We start from the raw sequence: 17821 nt of genomic DNA on the forward strand, positions 1-17821 counted from the left end.
TGCAGCAAGATATCCTTACTCTGATACTCAAATCCTCTCAGAATGAAGGCCAGCATGCCATGAGCTTTCCTCATTCCCTGCTGCACCTACATGTCAACCTTCAGCCACTTCACCTCACCTTTTCCTAAACAGCCACCATTCAGATAATAATCTGCATTCCTGATTTTGTGACCAAAGTGGATATTTGTTCACATTATATTGTAATTGCCAAATATTTGCCCACTCAGCCAGTCACCCTGCAGCCTCTTAACAGCCTCCTCACAGCACACACTGCCACCCAGTTTAGTGTCATCTACAAATTTGGAGATATATTACTCAATTCCTTCATCCAAATCATTAATGTGTATTGTGAACAGCTGAGGTCCTAGTACTGAACCCTACAGTATCCCACTTGTCACTGCCTGCCACTCCGAAAAGGACCCATTTATTCCAATTCTCGGCTTTCTGCCTGCCCGCCAGTTCTCCATCCAAGTCAATATATTATCTCTGACACCATGAGCTTTAATTTTCCTTCCTAATCTCTTGTGTAGAATCTTGCCAAAAGCCTTTCACAATTCCAGATACACAACATCTACTAATTCACTCTAATGGTCACATCCTCAAAAAATTCCAAAAGATTTGTCAAGCATGATTTCCCTTTAGTGAATTGATGCTGACTTGGACAAATTCTGTCACTAATTTCCAAATTATAAGTTATTACATTATTAATAATTGACTTCATCATTTTCCTCACCAATGTCAGGCTAAATGATCTAAAATTCCCCATTTTCTCTCTGCCTCCTTTTTTAAAGAGTGGATTTACATTAGCTACCCTCCATTCCATTGAAACACTTCCAGTGTCTACAGAATGCTGGAGAATGGTCACCAATGCCTCTGTTATTTCTATGGCCACTTCCTAAAATACTCTGGGATGCAGAGCATCAGGCTCTGGGAAGTTATTGGGTTTTCATCCCATCAATCTCCCCAATACCATTTCCTGATTAATAAAGATTTTCTCAGTTCCTCCTTCATGCTTGACCCTCTGACCCCTAGCATTTCCTGAAAGTTACCTGTGTCTTCCTTCATAAAGACAGATGCAAAGTACTTGCTCAACTGGTCTGCCATCTCTTTGTTGTCCATTATGATTCACCTGATTCTAAGTGTAAGGGCCCTGCAGTTGTCTTTATCAGTCCTTTTCTCTTCACCTACATACAGAAGCTTTTGCAGTCAGTTTGTACATTTTCCATAAGCTTACTATTGTATTCTACTTTCCCTTTCCGAATTAAATACTTTGTCTTCCTCTGCTGATTTTTTAATTTCTCCCAGCTGTTGTGTTCACTGCTTTTTCTGGCCAATTTATATGCCTCTTCTTTGGCTTTACCACTGTTCCTGATATCCCTTGTTAGCCATGGTTAGGCCACCTTACACCAGACAGGGATGTCCAATTATTGAAGTCCATCCATGTGTTCCATAAATGCCTGCCATTGCCTATCCACCACCAATCTGTTAAGTATCCTTAGCCAGTTTATCCCAGCCAATGCATGCCTCATACCACCAAAATTAGTTTTCTTTAAGTTCAGGACCTTAGTCTCAGATTTAACTGTGTCGCATTCCACCTGAATGAAGAATTCTACCATATTTTGGTCTCTCTTCCCTAAAGGATCTTGTACTACAAGGTTGCTAATTAATCCCCTCTCATTACACAATACCCAGTCTAGGATGACTTGTTCTCCAGTTGGTTCCTTGTCATATTGGTTGAGGAAGCCAACTCTCATACATTCCACAAAATTCTCCTCCATTGCATTGATGCCAATTTGGTTAGTCCAATCAATATGTAGATTGAAGTCACCCATAACTGCTGTACTCTTACTGTACACATCTCTAATTTCTTGTTTGATGCCTTAAAATCACTGTTTACTAGTCTGTACACAATTCCCACCATCTTCATCCCTTTGGTGTTCCGCAGCTCCTCCCATACAGATTCCACATTGTCGAGGCTAATGTCTTTCCTTACTATTGTTTTAATCTCCTCCTTAATGTGCAACACTACCCCACCTCCCATTGCCATCTTTCCTCAAAATTGAATAACCCTGACATGAAATTCCCATCCTTGGTCATCCTGATGCCAGGTCTCCGTGATCCCAATTACATCATATCTATTAATAACTGTCAGCACAGTTAATTCTTCCACCTTATTACAAATGCTCCTTGCATTGAGAGACAGAACCTTCAGGCTTATTTACTTAACATTTATTGCCCTTTTAGAATCATTGTGAAATGTGGCCCTTTTTGATTTTTATCTGGTTTCTCTGCCTTCCACATTCACTTTTTCCCCTTTCTGTCCTTTGTTTCCGTCCCCACTTTACTTCCCTCCCACTCCCTGCATTATTAGTTCCATCTCCCTGCCATATTAGTTTAAACAATCCGCAACATCACATATGAAGAAGGATTGGATCAACTGGGCTTGTACTCACTGGATTTTGAAGAATGAGGGGGGACCTCATAGAAACATATAAAATCCTGATGGGATTGGCCAGGCTAGATGTGGGGAGAATGTTATCGATGTTGGGCAAGTCCAGAACTAGGGGTCACAGTTTAAGAATAAGGGGTAAGCCATTCAGGCCTGAGATGAGGAAGAATTTCTTCACTCAGACAATTGTGAACCTGTCAAATTCTCTCCCACAGGAAGCTGTTGGGGCCAGTTCATTAGTTATAGTCAAGAGGGAGCTGGACTTGGCACTTGTGATTAAAGGGATCAAGGGGTAGGGGGTGGGGGTCGGAATGGCATACAGAGATTGCATGATCAGCCATGATCATGTTGAATGGTTGAGCAGGCTCAAAGGGCTGAATGGCCTACTCCTGCACTTATTTACTATGTTTCTATACCACCTCTTGTCCATATGCCCACCTATTATCCACACTCACACCAATTAACTCACTTCCTCCTATCCATCCCAACATTCCATTCCTATTAAACGTTCCAACTGTCACCTAAGATTCTCAGCATTTCTCATCCCCAATAAGAATTCTTACTTCCATCAAAATTCCCACTCCCACCGAACACCCTCTATATCAGCTCTTATCCTCATTCCTACCTTTTGGCTGGGCTCACAAATACTATCTGCACTTCCATGTATTATTATCAATATTCCTTGTCCCTCAAAATATTCCCATTCCCGCTAATAGTTTCCAGTATTCTGACTCCCACCAATCACCACCACCATCACGCATTTGCAATCCCAAATATCATTCCCAACACTTCCTACTCCCATTGACCACCAATTATTCCCAACACTCTCGCATTCCCATCAATTCCTATGATAATTTCCAATTTTCCACTCCCACCAACCAGTGCTTCCTAATTCACAGTAATCCTTTTTTCCCTGCACTGCGGGACTCACCAACACGGATTTGGATGTTATTCCCAGTGGATGGATCTTTGAGGTGATCTATTGACCGAACCATGTCTAGAGCCATGTCACAGATGTTATGGGCATGATATTTAGTTTTTTCTGGGACTCCTGCAACAACCATGTATGCATCTCCGATCGTCTCAACCTGTACACATTGGATTAGAAACGTATCCTGAGCGTTAATCTCTGAACTTGACCCAATACATCCTCTCCCCTGGTGTCATCTGTAAGTGCAGGGTATGTCAGATGGGGGGGGGGGGGGGGGGGGGCGGGGGGGTGAACTACTGAAACTGTATAAAACTTCAGTCAGACCACAGTCAGAAAGGTGTGATTGGATTCAAGAGCATTTGATAGAAATTTACCTGGGTGTTGCTGGCACTGGAGAATTTTTGTGATGAGAAAGACTGGGAAAGACTGACCTAATTTTCTTCAGAACACAAGAGGCTAAGGAGAGATTTAATTGCAGACTATAAAATTACAAGGGGGTCTGGATACAGTAGAAATGAAGGAAATATTTCACTTGTAGACCTCTATGATTCTAAGTCTATGATCTGGGAGGTGAGGGTGTTATCCACTGAGACAAGCTAACAACCAATAAATTGGTCATGATGATGCTTTCATTAATACTGTACAGAACAGAATTTATCCCCAGCTTGAAGGGGGAGCTTTCAGGTATTCCTTTACAGAAAGTGACTCGGTTACTGGTCCCCACCTAAACAGGTGGGGGCACCAATATACTTGCAGGGAGACTTGTTGGTGCTTGTTGAATTTAAACTGGTGTGGCAAGGGGTGGGAATCAGAGCAGTACGTCAGCAAGTGGAGTGATTGAGGAGCAGTAGAGGTTCAATCAAGTCAGTGAACAGGCAGGACTAGAGTAATGAACATGATGGGCTTGGCAGTCTGAAGTGTCTTTATTATAATGTGTGGAGTATAACAGATAGAGCCTGGATTAATATATGGGACTACGATGTGAAACCTGGTTGAAAGAAGGGCAGGTCTGGCATCTTAATCTTCCAAGGTTTATTTGTTTTAGGCGTGAATGAAAGAGATGTAAAAGTCACCAGGGAGATGTGTGGGAGATGCATGACTCATTTAAACAGAAGGTCACAGCTATACAAAGAGATAACATCATGGAGGACCCATCCAGCGAAGTACTTTGGTTGAACGTTAGGAATAAGAAAGGGGCATTCACTATGATGGAGTTATACTGTAGGCCTCTCAAAAGTCAGTGGGATATGCAGGCAGATCAGGGAAACGTAAAATCTATAGAGTTTTTAGGGTTTGTTGTAGTGAGGGATTTAAAATTTCCCAACATTGACTGGGACGTCCTTACTGCCAGGGATTTAGATGAGGCAGAATTTGTTCGGTGCACCCAAGAAGGTTTCTTGAAATAATATGGAAATAGTCCAACTGGGAAGGGGCTGTAATAGATCTTGTTTTGGGGTATAAGCCTGGCTAGGTGAGCAAAATTATAGTGAGGGAGCATTTAGGGGTAGTGGTGATAATTATAGATAAGAATAAGACTGGTCCTTGGGTGAATGTGTTAACTTGGCTGTAGACAAGCAGGAAGAACACAGCAGGCAACAGCATCAGGAGGTGGAGAAGTCAAAATTTCAGGTGTACTCCTTCTTCAGGACTGGGAGTGGGTGTAAGGGGAACTGCAGATAAAGGGGGTGGAGGAGGGTTTTGGTTGGGGAGAGGGAGGGACAGTGAGGTGGGGATTGGTGAACATGAGTACAGGGTACGACCTGGTTGGTCGATGGGCAGAATTAATCTGGTTGATAGCTGGAAGGGCCAGTCAGAGGAATGGGAGGGGCTAGGAAGGGAGTCGGGGGATGAGAAGGGAAGCTATGTGATATTGGAGAATTCGATGTTGAGTCCGGGCTGTAGGCAGAAGATGAGGTGTACATTGGCTGAAAGTTAATTATGAGAGTGTTAGGCAGGGACTGAAGAAATTAGATTGGGGTGGCTTTTTGAGAGTAAATCCACATCTGACATGTGGGTATCTTTTAAAGGCCAGACAATCAGAATTGAGACCAGCATTTCCTGTGAGGATGAAAGCGAAGGATGGCAAAATTTGGGAATGTTAGATGACAAGAGATATTAAAGGTTTAATTAAAAAGAAAAAAAAATGTAAGATTTAGCAAGCTGAGATTAGAGAACGTCCTTGAGGAATATAAAGACCTTAAGCAAGGACAGGTAAAAGGGGCCATGAAATGTCCTTGACAATTGGAATTCTGGAAGATTTCAATCCATGATGTACATACATCAGGAACAAGAAGGTAGCTATAGAGAGGTTATATCCACTCAAGGACAAAGGAGGGAATTTATGTGTGGAGCCAGAGGAAGTGAGTGAGAACTTTAATACAACAGTATTTACCAAGGAGAAGGAGGTGGATGAGGGTAAGGTTGGAGAGGAGCATGTTGCTATTCTAGGGCATGTTGATATTAAGAAAGAGATGTTAGGTGCTTTAAACAACATCCATGAATGAATATATCCCAGGATACTGAAGGAGGCAAGGGAGAAGATTACTGTGACCTTGACATGTTTTGTTCTCCGGTTCCAAAACTACACATGACAAGCAGTTTCAAAACTGACTGCAGCAGGGAGGGCTTGCATGTTGTTCCAATTCTATGGAGCTAGTGTGTGCTGTGAAGGTCACAGATGAAGAATATCCACTTGATACTTACATGTTTGAAGATAAAAGACAAAGTCTCTTTCTCTCATTGATTGTTGGAAGCAAGTCACAAGTCATTAAAACACTGTCAAAAAGAAAACAGGACAACTCCATCTGGCCATCTTGGCCAAAACCCTAGATCAACAGTGACCTGGGCTAGGTGGATTAGTTTTGGGAATTGCAGGGTTATAGGGGGTGGATTAAGTGGGAATGCTTGTTGGAAGGTCAGTGTAGACTCAATAGGCTGAATGGCCTGCTTTCACACTGTAGGGATTGTATAATTCAATGATTTATGAATGGTTCAACTGACAAAGTCAGCACTCCTGAAATCACTCATGTAATGACCACATATTTCACTTTCTATTCCACATGGACAAGTCAAAGATTGATTCGTCTTTCTTCATTAAAACTGCTATGAGTTTCCTCATTTCTCATTTCTAATCTGTATGAATCCAATTATTATTTTTCCTCATATTTTTAGTAACTGATAAACTCACTCCTCCACACCCTGGTTATACTGTCTCCTTTTAAAAGATAAGTTACATTGAAACCAAGAAAGGTATCCACAAGGGAAGGGATGTCTTGTGTTAAGTTAACCTCGTTGTGACCAAGTGAGGGGTATAATGATTTAGGGGTGTCCGGTCCATAATTGTATGAATTGCAGGACCTCAGGCAGGAATCTGTCCTAACTGCTTAAAAGAAAGTTGCTTTTGGATTGCAGTAGCAGAGTGCTGTTTTGGAATGAAGATTTTTCGTGGTTTCATGATGCAGTTGATGTGATTGTTGTGCAGTGCTCCCCCATTATGAACACCAACCTTGAAGACTCTGTGCTTCTCACTCAGGGTGTCAAACAGTGTATACATCGTGTTCAACATAGAAACCACTTGCATTGGCGTGATGTGACTGCAAATCCGAGTAAAACCAACCACATCACTGAACAGGATAGTGACATCTGGGAATACCTGCAAAAGGACAACCATCACAATTAGACAATACATTCAGGAACCTTGAGACAGCCATATCTCACTCTCTGTCTTTCAGTTCACTATCTCTCTAACTTCCACTGTTTGACTCTCAAATACTCTCTATTTGCCTCTGATGCAGGCTTTTGAACAGATTATTTTTATTATTGATTAATTCTTGAGGTGCGGTGTTTCTAGCTGGTCAACATTTATTGCCCATCTCGAGTTTCCCTGAGGAATTGCCTTCTTGAATTGCTGCATTCCATGCATTGCAGGCAGGATCATAGTGCTTTTAGGGAGGGTGTTCCAGGATTTTTATCGACTATCACTGAAGGAACCACAGTATGTTTCTGAAACGGATGGTAAGGGACTTGGATGGGAATCTGCAGGGGGTATTGTTCCCCTTTGTCTGTGGCCCTTTGTCCTTCTAGATGATTATGGTCAAGGGTTTGGAAGGTATAAGCAGCTTTGGTGAATCCATGCAGGTAAGAGGTTCACACTACTGACTCAGTGGTGGTGCCAATCAGCTGGGCTTCTTTGTACCTTGAACATTGTTGGAGCTGCACCCATCCAAGCAACTGGGGAGTGTTCCAGCACGTTCTTGACCTGTGCCCTGGAGATGGTGGACAGGCTTTGGAGAGTCAGGAGGTGAGTTACACATTGCTGTATTCCTCGCCTCTGACCTGCTCTTGTAGGTAGTCACTGTGTTTTTGTGGCTAGTCCAGTTAAGTTTCTGGTGAATGGATGTTGATCATGGGGGATTCAGTAATGGTAAGGCCCTTGAATGTCACGGGGCTAAGGTTACATGTTGGAGGTGATCATTACCACATATTTGTGCGGTGTAAATGTTTCTTGCTACTATTCAGCCTCAGCCTGGATTTTGCCCCATGTCTGGCTGCATTTGGGCATGTACTGAAGAGTTGTGAATGGTGCTGACTATTGTGCATTCCTCAGCAAACATCTTCACTTCTAACCGTGTGATGAATGGAAGGTGATTGATGAAGCAGCTGAAGCTGGTTGGTCCCAAAGAACACCTGCAGAGATGTCCTGGAGCTGCAATGACACTACAACCATCTTCCCATATGCCAGGCATGATTCTAACCAGCAGAGAGTTTGTCCCCCGGTTTCCATTGATTCCAGTTTTGCGAGGGCTCCTTTGTGCCACGTTTGGTCAAATGGGGCCGTGATATCAAGGGCTGTCACTCTCACCTTTCCTCTGGAAAGTAACTCTTTTGTCCATGTTTGACCCTAGGCTGTACCTGAGTGGCCCTGTCAGAACCCAAACTGGACATCAGTGAGCAGGTTATTGCTGAGCAGATGCTGCTGATTGCACATTTTTTGGGCAGATGTCAGTGTTTGGTCAAGTGCAGCATGCTCTGAAGCACCAGGGTCTATATGTTCAGCAGCTTCCAGCGCCTCCAACTGTTTTTTCAAATCATATGGAGCGAATTGAAATGGCTGAAGGTTGGTATTTGTGCTACTGCAGGCCCACGGAGGAGGTTAAACTCAGTTAGTGCCCCCGTACACCTGGTTGAAGATTGTTGTGGATGCTTCCACCTTTTCTTTCACACTAATGTGCTGGGCTCTCCCATCTTTGAGGAAGAGTATGTTCATGGAGTTTCCTCCACCTGTACGTTGCTTACTTGTGCACCATCTGCTTCAGCCTAACCTGGCAGAGTGGTCCTTCAGGACTTGGTCAGTTTATCAGTAATTTTATGGTGGTATGGGGATTTCTGGAAGAATAGGTACAGTGCACTGAAACAGAATCCTCGATGGGCACCCATACAGATTTGGGGTACAGGGGGCCAATTGGGGTACTCAAACTGCACTGGTGTACAGGGTATCTGGGCAGTTTGCGTTCCTGGGCAGTAGGGGTATCCAGGCAGTATCAAAGTCTGGGATACACAGGCAGTATTAACATAACCTTTGTACAGTTGCCTAAAGCGAAGTGACCTTATGGGAATGATGTGATTGCATTGGAGAGGGTGCAGAGGAGATTCACCAGGACGATGCCCTGGAATGGAGCATTCCAGCTATGAAGAGAGGCTGGATAAGCTCAGCTTGTTTTCTTTGGAGCAGAGAAGGCTGAGGAGGGAATCTGATCCAGGGGTATAAGATGATGAAAGGAAGGGGCAGCATGGATAGGAAGCAGCAGTGAAAGAATCAGTAACAAGGGGCATAATTTTAAGGTCACAGGCAGAAGATTTAAAAGGGATTTGAGCAAAACCATTTTCACTCAGAGGTTGATGGGGCTCTGGGATGCATTGCCTGTGAGGGTAGTTGAGGCAGAAAAATCACACCATTTGAAAGGTACATGGAAGATCATTTGAAGGTAACTGAGGAGACAAAGGGGAACATAGATGTAATCGTCTGATGGCCACTTCTGTGCAATCAAATTCTTTAGGGCAATATTGGGGTACATGGGCAGTATTGAGGTACAGAGGCAATATTGGGATGCACGGGCAGTATCGGGGTACATGAGCAATTTTGGGGTACACTGGCAGTATCGGGGTACGAGGACAATTTTGGGATACACAGACAGTATCGGGGTACACAAGCAATATCAGGGTAGGTGGCCAATATTGGGTATGTGGGCCATATTGGGGTGCATGGGCAGTATCAAGATACATGGGCAGTTTCAGGGTACATGGGTAATATTGGGTACATGGGCTGTATGGGGTACATGGGCAGTATTGGGGTGTACGGGCAGTATCAGGGTACACAGGCAGTATTGGGGTACACAGGCAGCATGGGGCTATACAGGCAGTATTGGGTGCACTGGAAGTATCAAGGTACACAGACAGTATCAGGATACATGTGCAGTAACAGGCTACACAAGCAGTATTGGGGTACACAGGCAGCATCGGGGTATACGGGCAATATCAGGGTACACTGTAAGTATCGAGGTACATAGGCAGTATCAAGGTACACTGGAAGTATTGGAATACACAGGCAGTAACAAGGTGCACATGGGCACGCTCAGTATTCCCAGGCAGTATCAGGGTAGAGAGCATCGGACAGCCTCAATGTTCCGGGCATTATCAGAGTGCAGGGTATCTGGGCAGCTCAGCATTCCCAGGCAGTATCAGGGTACATGGTATCTGGGCATGCTCAGTATTCCCAGGCCGTATCAGGGTACAGGGCATCTGGGAAAGCTTAGTATTCCCGGGCAGTGTCAGGGTACAGAGTATCTGGGCAGGCTCAGCATTCCCAGGCAGTATCAGGATACAGGGTATCTGGGCAGGCTCAGTATTCCAGGGCAGTATCAAGGTACAGGGTATCTGGGCAGGCTCAGTCTTCCCGGGAAGAATCGGGGACAGAGTACCTGGCCATGCTTAGCAGTCCAAGGCTGTATCAGGGTACAGGGTGTCTGGGCCACTTTAGTATTCCCAGGCAGTATCAGGGTACAAGGTATCTGGGCATGCTCAGTACTTCCGGGCAGTATCAGGGTACAGGGTATCTGGGCATGCTCAGTAATCCCAGGCAGTATCTGGGGACAGGGTTTCTGGGCAGGCTCAGTATTCCCGGGCAGTATCAGGGTACAGGGTATCTGGGCAGGCTCAGTATTCCCAGGCAGTGTCAGGGTACAGAGTATCTGGGCAGGCTCAGCATTCCCAGGCAGTATCAGGATACAGGGTATCTGGGCAGGCTCAGTATTCCAAAGCAGTATCGGGGACAGAGTATCTGGCCAGGCTTAGTATTTCAAGGTTGTGTCAGGGTACAGGGCATCTGGGAAAGCTTAGTATTCCCAGGCAGTATTAGGGTACAGAGTATCTGGGCATGCTCAGTACTCCCAGGCAGTATCAGGGTACAGGGTATCTGGGGAGCACAGCATTCTTGGGCAATATCAGGGTACAGGGTATCTTGGCAGGCTCAGTATTCCCAGGCAGTATCGGGGACAGAGTATCTGGCCAGGCTTAGTATTCCATGGTTGTGTCAGGGTACAGGGTATCTGGGAAAGCTTAGTATTCCCGGGCAGTATCAGGGTACAGGGTATCTGGGCATGCTCAGTACTCCCGGGCATTATCAGGGTACAGGGTATCTGGGCAGGCTCAGTATTTCTGAGCAGTATCAGGGTACAGGGTATCTGGACAGGCTCAGCGTTCCCGGTAACATCATGGTACAGGGTATCTGGGGAGCTCTGCACTCCCAGGCAGTATCAGAGTAGAGGGTATCTGGGCATGATCAGTATTCCTGGGCATTATCAGGGTACAGGGTATCTGGGCAGCTCAGTATTCCCAGGCAGTATCAGGGTACAGGGCATCTTGGCAGGCTCAGTATTCCAGGGCAGTATCAGGATACAGGGTATCTGGGCAGGCTCAGTATTCCTAGGCCGTATCAGGGTACAGGGCATCTGGGAAAGCTTAGTATTCCCAAGCAGTGTCAGGGTACAGAGTATCTGGGCAGGCTCAGCATTCCCAGGCAGTATCAAGGTACAGGGTATCTGGGCAGGCTCAGTCTTCCCGGGAAGAATCGGGGACAGAGTACCTGGCCATGCTTAGCAGTCCAAGGCTGTATCAGGGTACAGGGTGTCTGGGCATGCTCATTACTCCCAGGCAGTATCAGGGTACAGGGTATCTGGGCAGGCTCAGTATTCCTGGGTATTATCAGGGTACAGGGTATCTGTGCAGGCTCTGTATTCCTGGGCAGTATCGGGGACAGAGTACCTGGGCAAGCTTAGTATTCCAGGGCAGTATCAGGGTACAGAGCATCTGGGCATGCTCATTACTCCCAGGCAGTATCACGGTACAGGGTATCTTGGCAGGCTCAGTATTCCTGGGCAGTATCGGGGACAGAGTACCGAGCAAACTTAGTATTCCAGGGCAGTATCAGGGTGCAGAGTATCTGAAAGGAGAAAGCGAGGACTGCAGATGCTGTAGAAGGGCTTATGCCTTAAACGTCGATTCTTGGAAATTTTTTTTAGATTAGATAACTTACAGTGTGGAAACAGGCCCTTCGGCCCAACAAGTCCACACCGCCCCGCCGAAGCGCAACCCACCCATACCCCTACATTTACCCCTTACCTAACACTACGGGCAATTTAGCATGGCCAATTCACCTGACCTGCACATCTTTGGACTGTGGGAGGAAACCAGAGCACCCGGAGGAAACCCACGCAGACATGGGGAGAATGTGCAAACTCCACACAGTTAGTCGCCTGAGGCGGGAATTGAACCCGGGTCTCTGGCGCTGTGAGGCAACAGTGCTAACCACTGCTCCTGCTCCTTTGATGCTGCCTGACCTGCTGCACTTTTCCAGCAATACATTTTTAAGTGCAGAGTACTTCCAAAGTTGTTTCAGGGTACAGGGCATCTGGGAAAGTTTAGTATTCCCAGGCAGTATTAGGGTACAGAGTATCTCGGCATGCTCAGTACTCCCGGGCAGTATCATGGTACAGGGTATCTGGGCATGCTCAGTAATCCCAGGCAGTATCTGGGGACAGGGTTTCTGGGCAGGCTCAGTATTCCCGGGCAGTATCAGGGTACAGTGTTTCTGGGCAGCTAAGTATTCCAGGCAGTATCAGGGTACAGGGTATCTGGGCAGGCTCAGTATTCCTGGGCAGTATCAGGGTACAGGGTATCTTGGCAGGCTCAGTATTCCCGGGCAGTATCGGGGACAGAGTATCTGGCCAGGCTTAGTATTCCAAGGTTGTTTCAGGGTACAGGGCATCTGGGAAAGTTTAGTATTCCCGGGCAGTATTAGGGTACAGAGTATCTGTGCATTTCTCAGTACTCCCGGGCAGTATCAGGGTACAGGGTATCTGGGCAGGCTCATTATTTCTGAGCAGTATCAGGGTACAGGGTATCTGGACAGGCTCAGTTTTCCCGGGCAGTATCAGGGTACAGGGTATCTTGGCAGGCTCAGTATTCCCGGGCAGTATCAGGGTACAGGGCATCTGGGCAGGCTCAGCATTCCCAGGCAGTATCAGGGTACAGGGTATCTTGGCAGGCTCAGTATTCCCGGGCAGTATCAGGGTACAGCGTATCTGGGCAGGCTCAGCATTCCCAGGCAGTATCAGGGTACAGGGTATCTGGGGAGCATAGCATTCTCGGGCAGTATCAGGGTACAGGGTATCTTGGCAGGCTCAGTATTCACAGGCAGTATCAGGGTACAGAGTATCTGGGCATGCTCAGCATTCCCAGGCAGTATCAGGTTACAGGGTATCTGGGCAGGCTCAGTATTCCCAGGCAGTATCAGGGTACAGGGTATCTGGGCAGGCTCAGTATTCCCAGGCAGTATCAGGGTACAGGGTATCTGGGCACGCGCACTATTCCCAGGACAGTATCAGGGTACAGGGTATTTGGGCAATCTCAGTATTCCCAGGACTGTATCAGGGTATAGGGTATCTGGGCAGGCTCAGTACTCCCAGCGCAGTATCAGGGTACAGGGTATCTGGGCACGTACACTATTCCCAGGACAGTATCAGGGTACAGGGTATTTGGGCAATCTCAGTATTCTCAGGACTGTATCAGGGTACAGGGTATCTGGGCCGGCGCAGTATACCAGGGTAATATCAGGGTACAGGCTATCTGGGCATGCTCAGTATTCCCAGGCAGTATCATGGCACAGGATATCTGGGCAGGCTCAGTTATTCCCAGGCAGTATCAGAGTACTGGGAATCTGGGCATCCTCAGTATTCCTGGGCAGTATCAGGGTACAGGGTATTTGGGCAGTCTCAGTATTCCCATGCAGTATCAGGACACAGGGTATCTGAGCAGCTCAGCATTCCAGGGCAGTATCAGGGTACACAGTATCTGGACAGGCTCAGTATTCCCAGGCAGTATCAGGGTACAGGGTATCTGGGCAGGCTCAGTATTCCCAGGCAGTATCTCGGCACAGGGTATCTGGGCAGGCTCAGTATTCCCAGGCAGTATCAGGGTACAGGGTATCTGGGCATGCTCAGCATTCCAGGGCAGTATCAGGGTACACAGTATCTGTGCAGGCTCAGTATTCCCAGGCAGTATCAGGGTACAGGGTATCTGGGCATGCTCAGCATTCCAGGGCAGTATCAGGGTACACAGTATCTGTGCAGGCTCAGTATTCCCAGGCAGTATCAGGGTACAGGGTATCTGGGCAGGCTCAGTATTCCCAGGCAGTATCTCGGCACAGGGTATCTGGGCAGGCTCAGTATTCCCAGGCAGTATCAGGGTACAGGGTATCTGGGCATGCTCAGCATTCCAGGGCAGTATCAGGGTACAGGGTATCTGGGCATGCTCAGCATTCCCAGGGCAGTATCAGGGTACACAGTATCTGGACAGGCTCAGTATTCCCAGGCAGTATCGGGGACAGAGTATCTAGCCAGGCTTAGTATTCCAAGGTTGTGTCAGGGTACAGGGCGTCTGGGCATGCTCAGTATTCCAGGCAGTATCAGGGTACAGGGTATCTGAGCAGGCTCAGTATCCCTAGGCAGTGTCAGGGTGCAGTATATCTGGGCATGCTCAGTACTCCCAGGCAGTGTCAGGGTACAGTGTATCTGGACAGGCTCAGTGCTCCCAGGCAGTATCAGGGTACAGGGTATCTTGGCAGGCTCAGTATTCCCGGGCAGTATCGGGGACAGAGTATCTAGCCAGGCTTAGTATTCCAAGGTTGTGTCAGGGTACAGGGCATCTGGGAAAGCTTAGTATTCCCAGGCAGTATTAGGGTACAGAGTATCTGGGCATGCTCAGTACTCCCAGGCAGTATCAGGATACAGGGTATCTGGGGAGCACAGCGTTCCTGTGGGCGGCACGGTGGCACGGTGGCACAGTGGTTAGCACTGCTGCCTCACAGCGCCGGAGACCCGGGTTCAATTCCAGCCTCAGGTGACTGACTGTGTGGAGTTTGCACGTTCTCCCCGTGTCTGCGTGGGTTTCCTCCGGGTGCTCCGGTTTCCTCCCACAGTCCAAAGATGTGCAGGTCAGGTGAATTGGTCATGCTAAATTGCCCGTAGTGTTAGGTAAGGGGTAGATGTAGATGTAGATGTAGGGGTATGGGTGGGTTACGCTTCGGCGGGGCGGTGTGGACTTGTTGGTCCGAAGGGCAAGTTTCCACACAGTAAGTAATCTAATCTAATCCTGGGCAATCTCAGAGTAGAGGGTATCTTGGTAGGCTCAGTATTCCCGGGCAGTATCGGGGACAGAGTATCTAGCCAGGCTTAGTATTCCAAGGTTGTGTCAGGGTACAGGGTACAGGGTATCTGGGAAAGCTTAGTATTCCCAGGCAGTATCAGGGTACAGGGTATCTTGGCAGGCTCAGTATTCCCAGGCAGTATCGGGGACAGAGTATCTGGCCAGGCTTAGTATTCCATGGTTGTGTCAGGGTACAGGGTATCTGGGCAGGGTCAGTATTCCAAAGCAGTTTCGGGGTACAGGGTATCTGGACAGGCTCAGCGTTCCCGGTAATATCATGGTACAGGGTATCTGGGGAGCTCTGCACTCCCAGGCAGTATCAGAGTACAGGGTATCTGGGCATGATCAGTATTCCTGGGCATTATCAGGGTACAGGGTATCTGGGCAGCTCAGTATTCCCAGGGCAGTATCAGGGGACTGGGTTTCTACGCAACTAACCATTCCAGGCAGTATCATGGGACTGGGTATCTGGGCATGATCAGTATTCCCAGGCAGTATCAGGGTACAGGGCATCTTGGCAGGCTCAGTATTCCCAGGCAGTATCAGGGTACAGGGCATCTTGGCAGGCTCAGTATTCCCAGGCAGTATCAGGGTATAGGGCATCTTGGCAGGCTCAGTATTCCCAGGCAGTATCAGGGTACAGGGTATCTGGGCAGGCTCAGTCTTCCCGGGAAGAATCGGGGACAGAGTACCTGGCCATGCTTAGCAGTCCAAGGCTGTATCAGGGTACAGGGTGTCTGGGCCACTTTAGTATTCCCAGGCAGTATCAGGGTACAGAGTATCTGGGCATGCTCATTACTCCCAGGCAGTATCAGGGTACAGGGTATCTGTGCAGGCTCAGTATTCCTGGGTAGTATCAGGGTACAGGGTATCTGTGCAGGCTCTGTATTCCTGGGCAGTATCGGGGACAGAGTACCTAGGCAAACTTAGTATTCCAGGGCAGTATCAGGGTGCAGAGTATCTGAAAGGAGAAAGTGAGGACTGCAGATGCTGTAGAAGGGCTTATGCCTTAAATGTCGATTCTCCTGCTCCTTTGATGCTGCCTGACCTGCTGCGCTTTTCCAGCAATACATATTTAAGTGCAGAGTACTTCCAAAGTTGTTTCAGGGTACAGGGCATCTGGGAAAGTTTAGTATTCCCAGGCAGTATCTGGGGACAGGGTTTCTGGGCAGGCTCAGTATTCCCGGGCAGTATCAGGGTACAGGGTATCTGGGCAGGCTCAGTAATCCCAGGCAGTATCAGGATACAGGGTATCTGGGCAGGCTCAGTATTCCCGGGCAGTATCGGGGACAGAGTATCTGGCCAGGCTTAGTATTCCAAGGTTGTGTCAGGGTACAGGGTATCTGGGCAAGCTTGGTATTCCCGGGCAGTATTAGGGTACAGAGTATCTGGGCATGCTCAGTATTCCCAGGCAGTATCAGGGTACAGGGTATCTGGGCATGATCAGCATTCCCAGGGCAGTATCAGGGGACTGGGTATTTGGGGAGCACAGCATTCCCAGGCAGTATCAGGGTACAGGGTATCTTGGCAGGCTCAGTATTCCCAGGCAGTATCAGGGTACAAGGTATCTGGCCATGCTCAGTATTTCCAGGCAGTATCAGGGTACAGGGTATCTGGGCACGTACACTATTCCCAGGACAGTATCAGGGTACAGGTTATTTGGGCAATCTCAGTATTCCCAGGACTGTATCAGGGTATAGGGTATCTGGACCGGCGCAGTATCCCAGGGTAATATCAGGGTACAGGCTATCTGGGCATGCTCAGTATTCCCAGGCAGTATCATGGCACAGGATATCTGGGCAGGCTCAGTTATTCCCAGGCAGTATCAGAGTACAGGGTATCTGGGCATCCTCAGTATTCCTGGGCAGTATCAGGGTACAGGGTAGCTGGGCAGCTCAGCATTCCCAAGGCAGTATCAGGGTGCAGGGTATCTTGGGAGGCACAATATTCCCAGGGCAGTATCAGGGTACAGTGTTTCTGGGCAGGCTCAGTATTCCCAGGCAGTATCAGGGTACAGGGTATCTGGGCAGGCTCAGTATTCCCAGGCAGTATCTCAGCACAGGGTATCTGGGCAGGCTCAGTATTCCCAGGCGGTATCAAGGTACAGGGTATCTGGGCAGGCTCAGTATTCCCAGGCAGTATCAGGGCACAGTGTATCTGGGCATGCTCAGCATTCCCTGGCAGTGTCAGGGTACAGTGTATCTGGGCATGCTCAGTACTCCCAGGTGGTATCAGGGCACAGGGTATCTGGGCATGCTCAGTACTCCAAGGCAGTATCAGGGCACAGGGTATCTGGGCAGGCTCAGCATTCCCAGGCGTTATCGAGGCACACAGGCTGTATTGAGATGTATGAGTAGTATCAAGGTATGCGAGTGTTTGGGCAGTTTCAGCACTGCCTCGTTGGTCATTTGTTAATGGAACGTGTACCCAGTCACAATCAGTTTGAGTACATCCTTTGGGAATCTTGGTCAAATGGGCTGACCTCACAAGTGTTAACAGAAGGCAATCCTTTCCGAAGACTCTTAGCGACAGGTTTCGGAATCATCCGATACAGGAGATCATCTGTCTTCTTCATCTCATAGTCCAGCATCTTCATGCTCTCCTCAAGTTTGCTTGACTTTTTCTGTTCCTGAAACAATGGAATCAACAAAACAGATGCTATGAACGTGGTGAGGAACCTG

General features: G+C 47.7%; 1 protein-coding gene across 1 annotated transcript in view; it reads right to left on the reverse strand.

Moving 5' to 3' along the window:
- Window positions 1–17821, reverse strand: part of LOC140492187 (soluble guanylate cyclase 88E-like) — a 275822-nt gene that overhangs the window by 37465 nt on the left and 220536 nt on the right. The window contains exons 11-13 of the mRNA XM_072591046.1: window positions 17623–17769; window positions 6886–7032; window positions 3381–3537 (exon numbers count right to left, since the gene is read on the reverse strand). Coding sequence (XP_072447147.1) covers window positions 3381–3537; window positions 6886–7032; window positions 17623–17769 — 451 coding nt within the window. The remainder of the gene's footprint in view (window positions 1–3380; window positions 3538–6885; window positions 7033–17622; window positions 17770–17821) is intronic.

Source organism: Chiloscyllium punctatum, chromosome 20, assembly GCF_047496795.1.
Source record: "Chiloscyllium punctatum isolate Juve2018m chromosome 20, sChiPun1.3, whole genome shotgun sequence".
Lineage (NCBI taxonomy): Eukaryota > Metazoa > Chordata > Chondrichthyes > Orectolobiformes > Hemiscylliidae > Chiloscyllium > Chiloscyllium punctatum.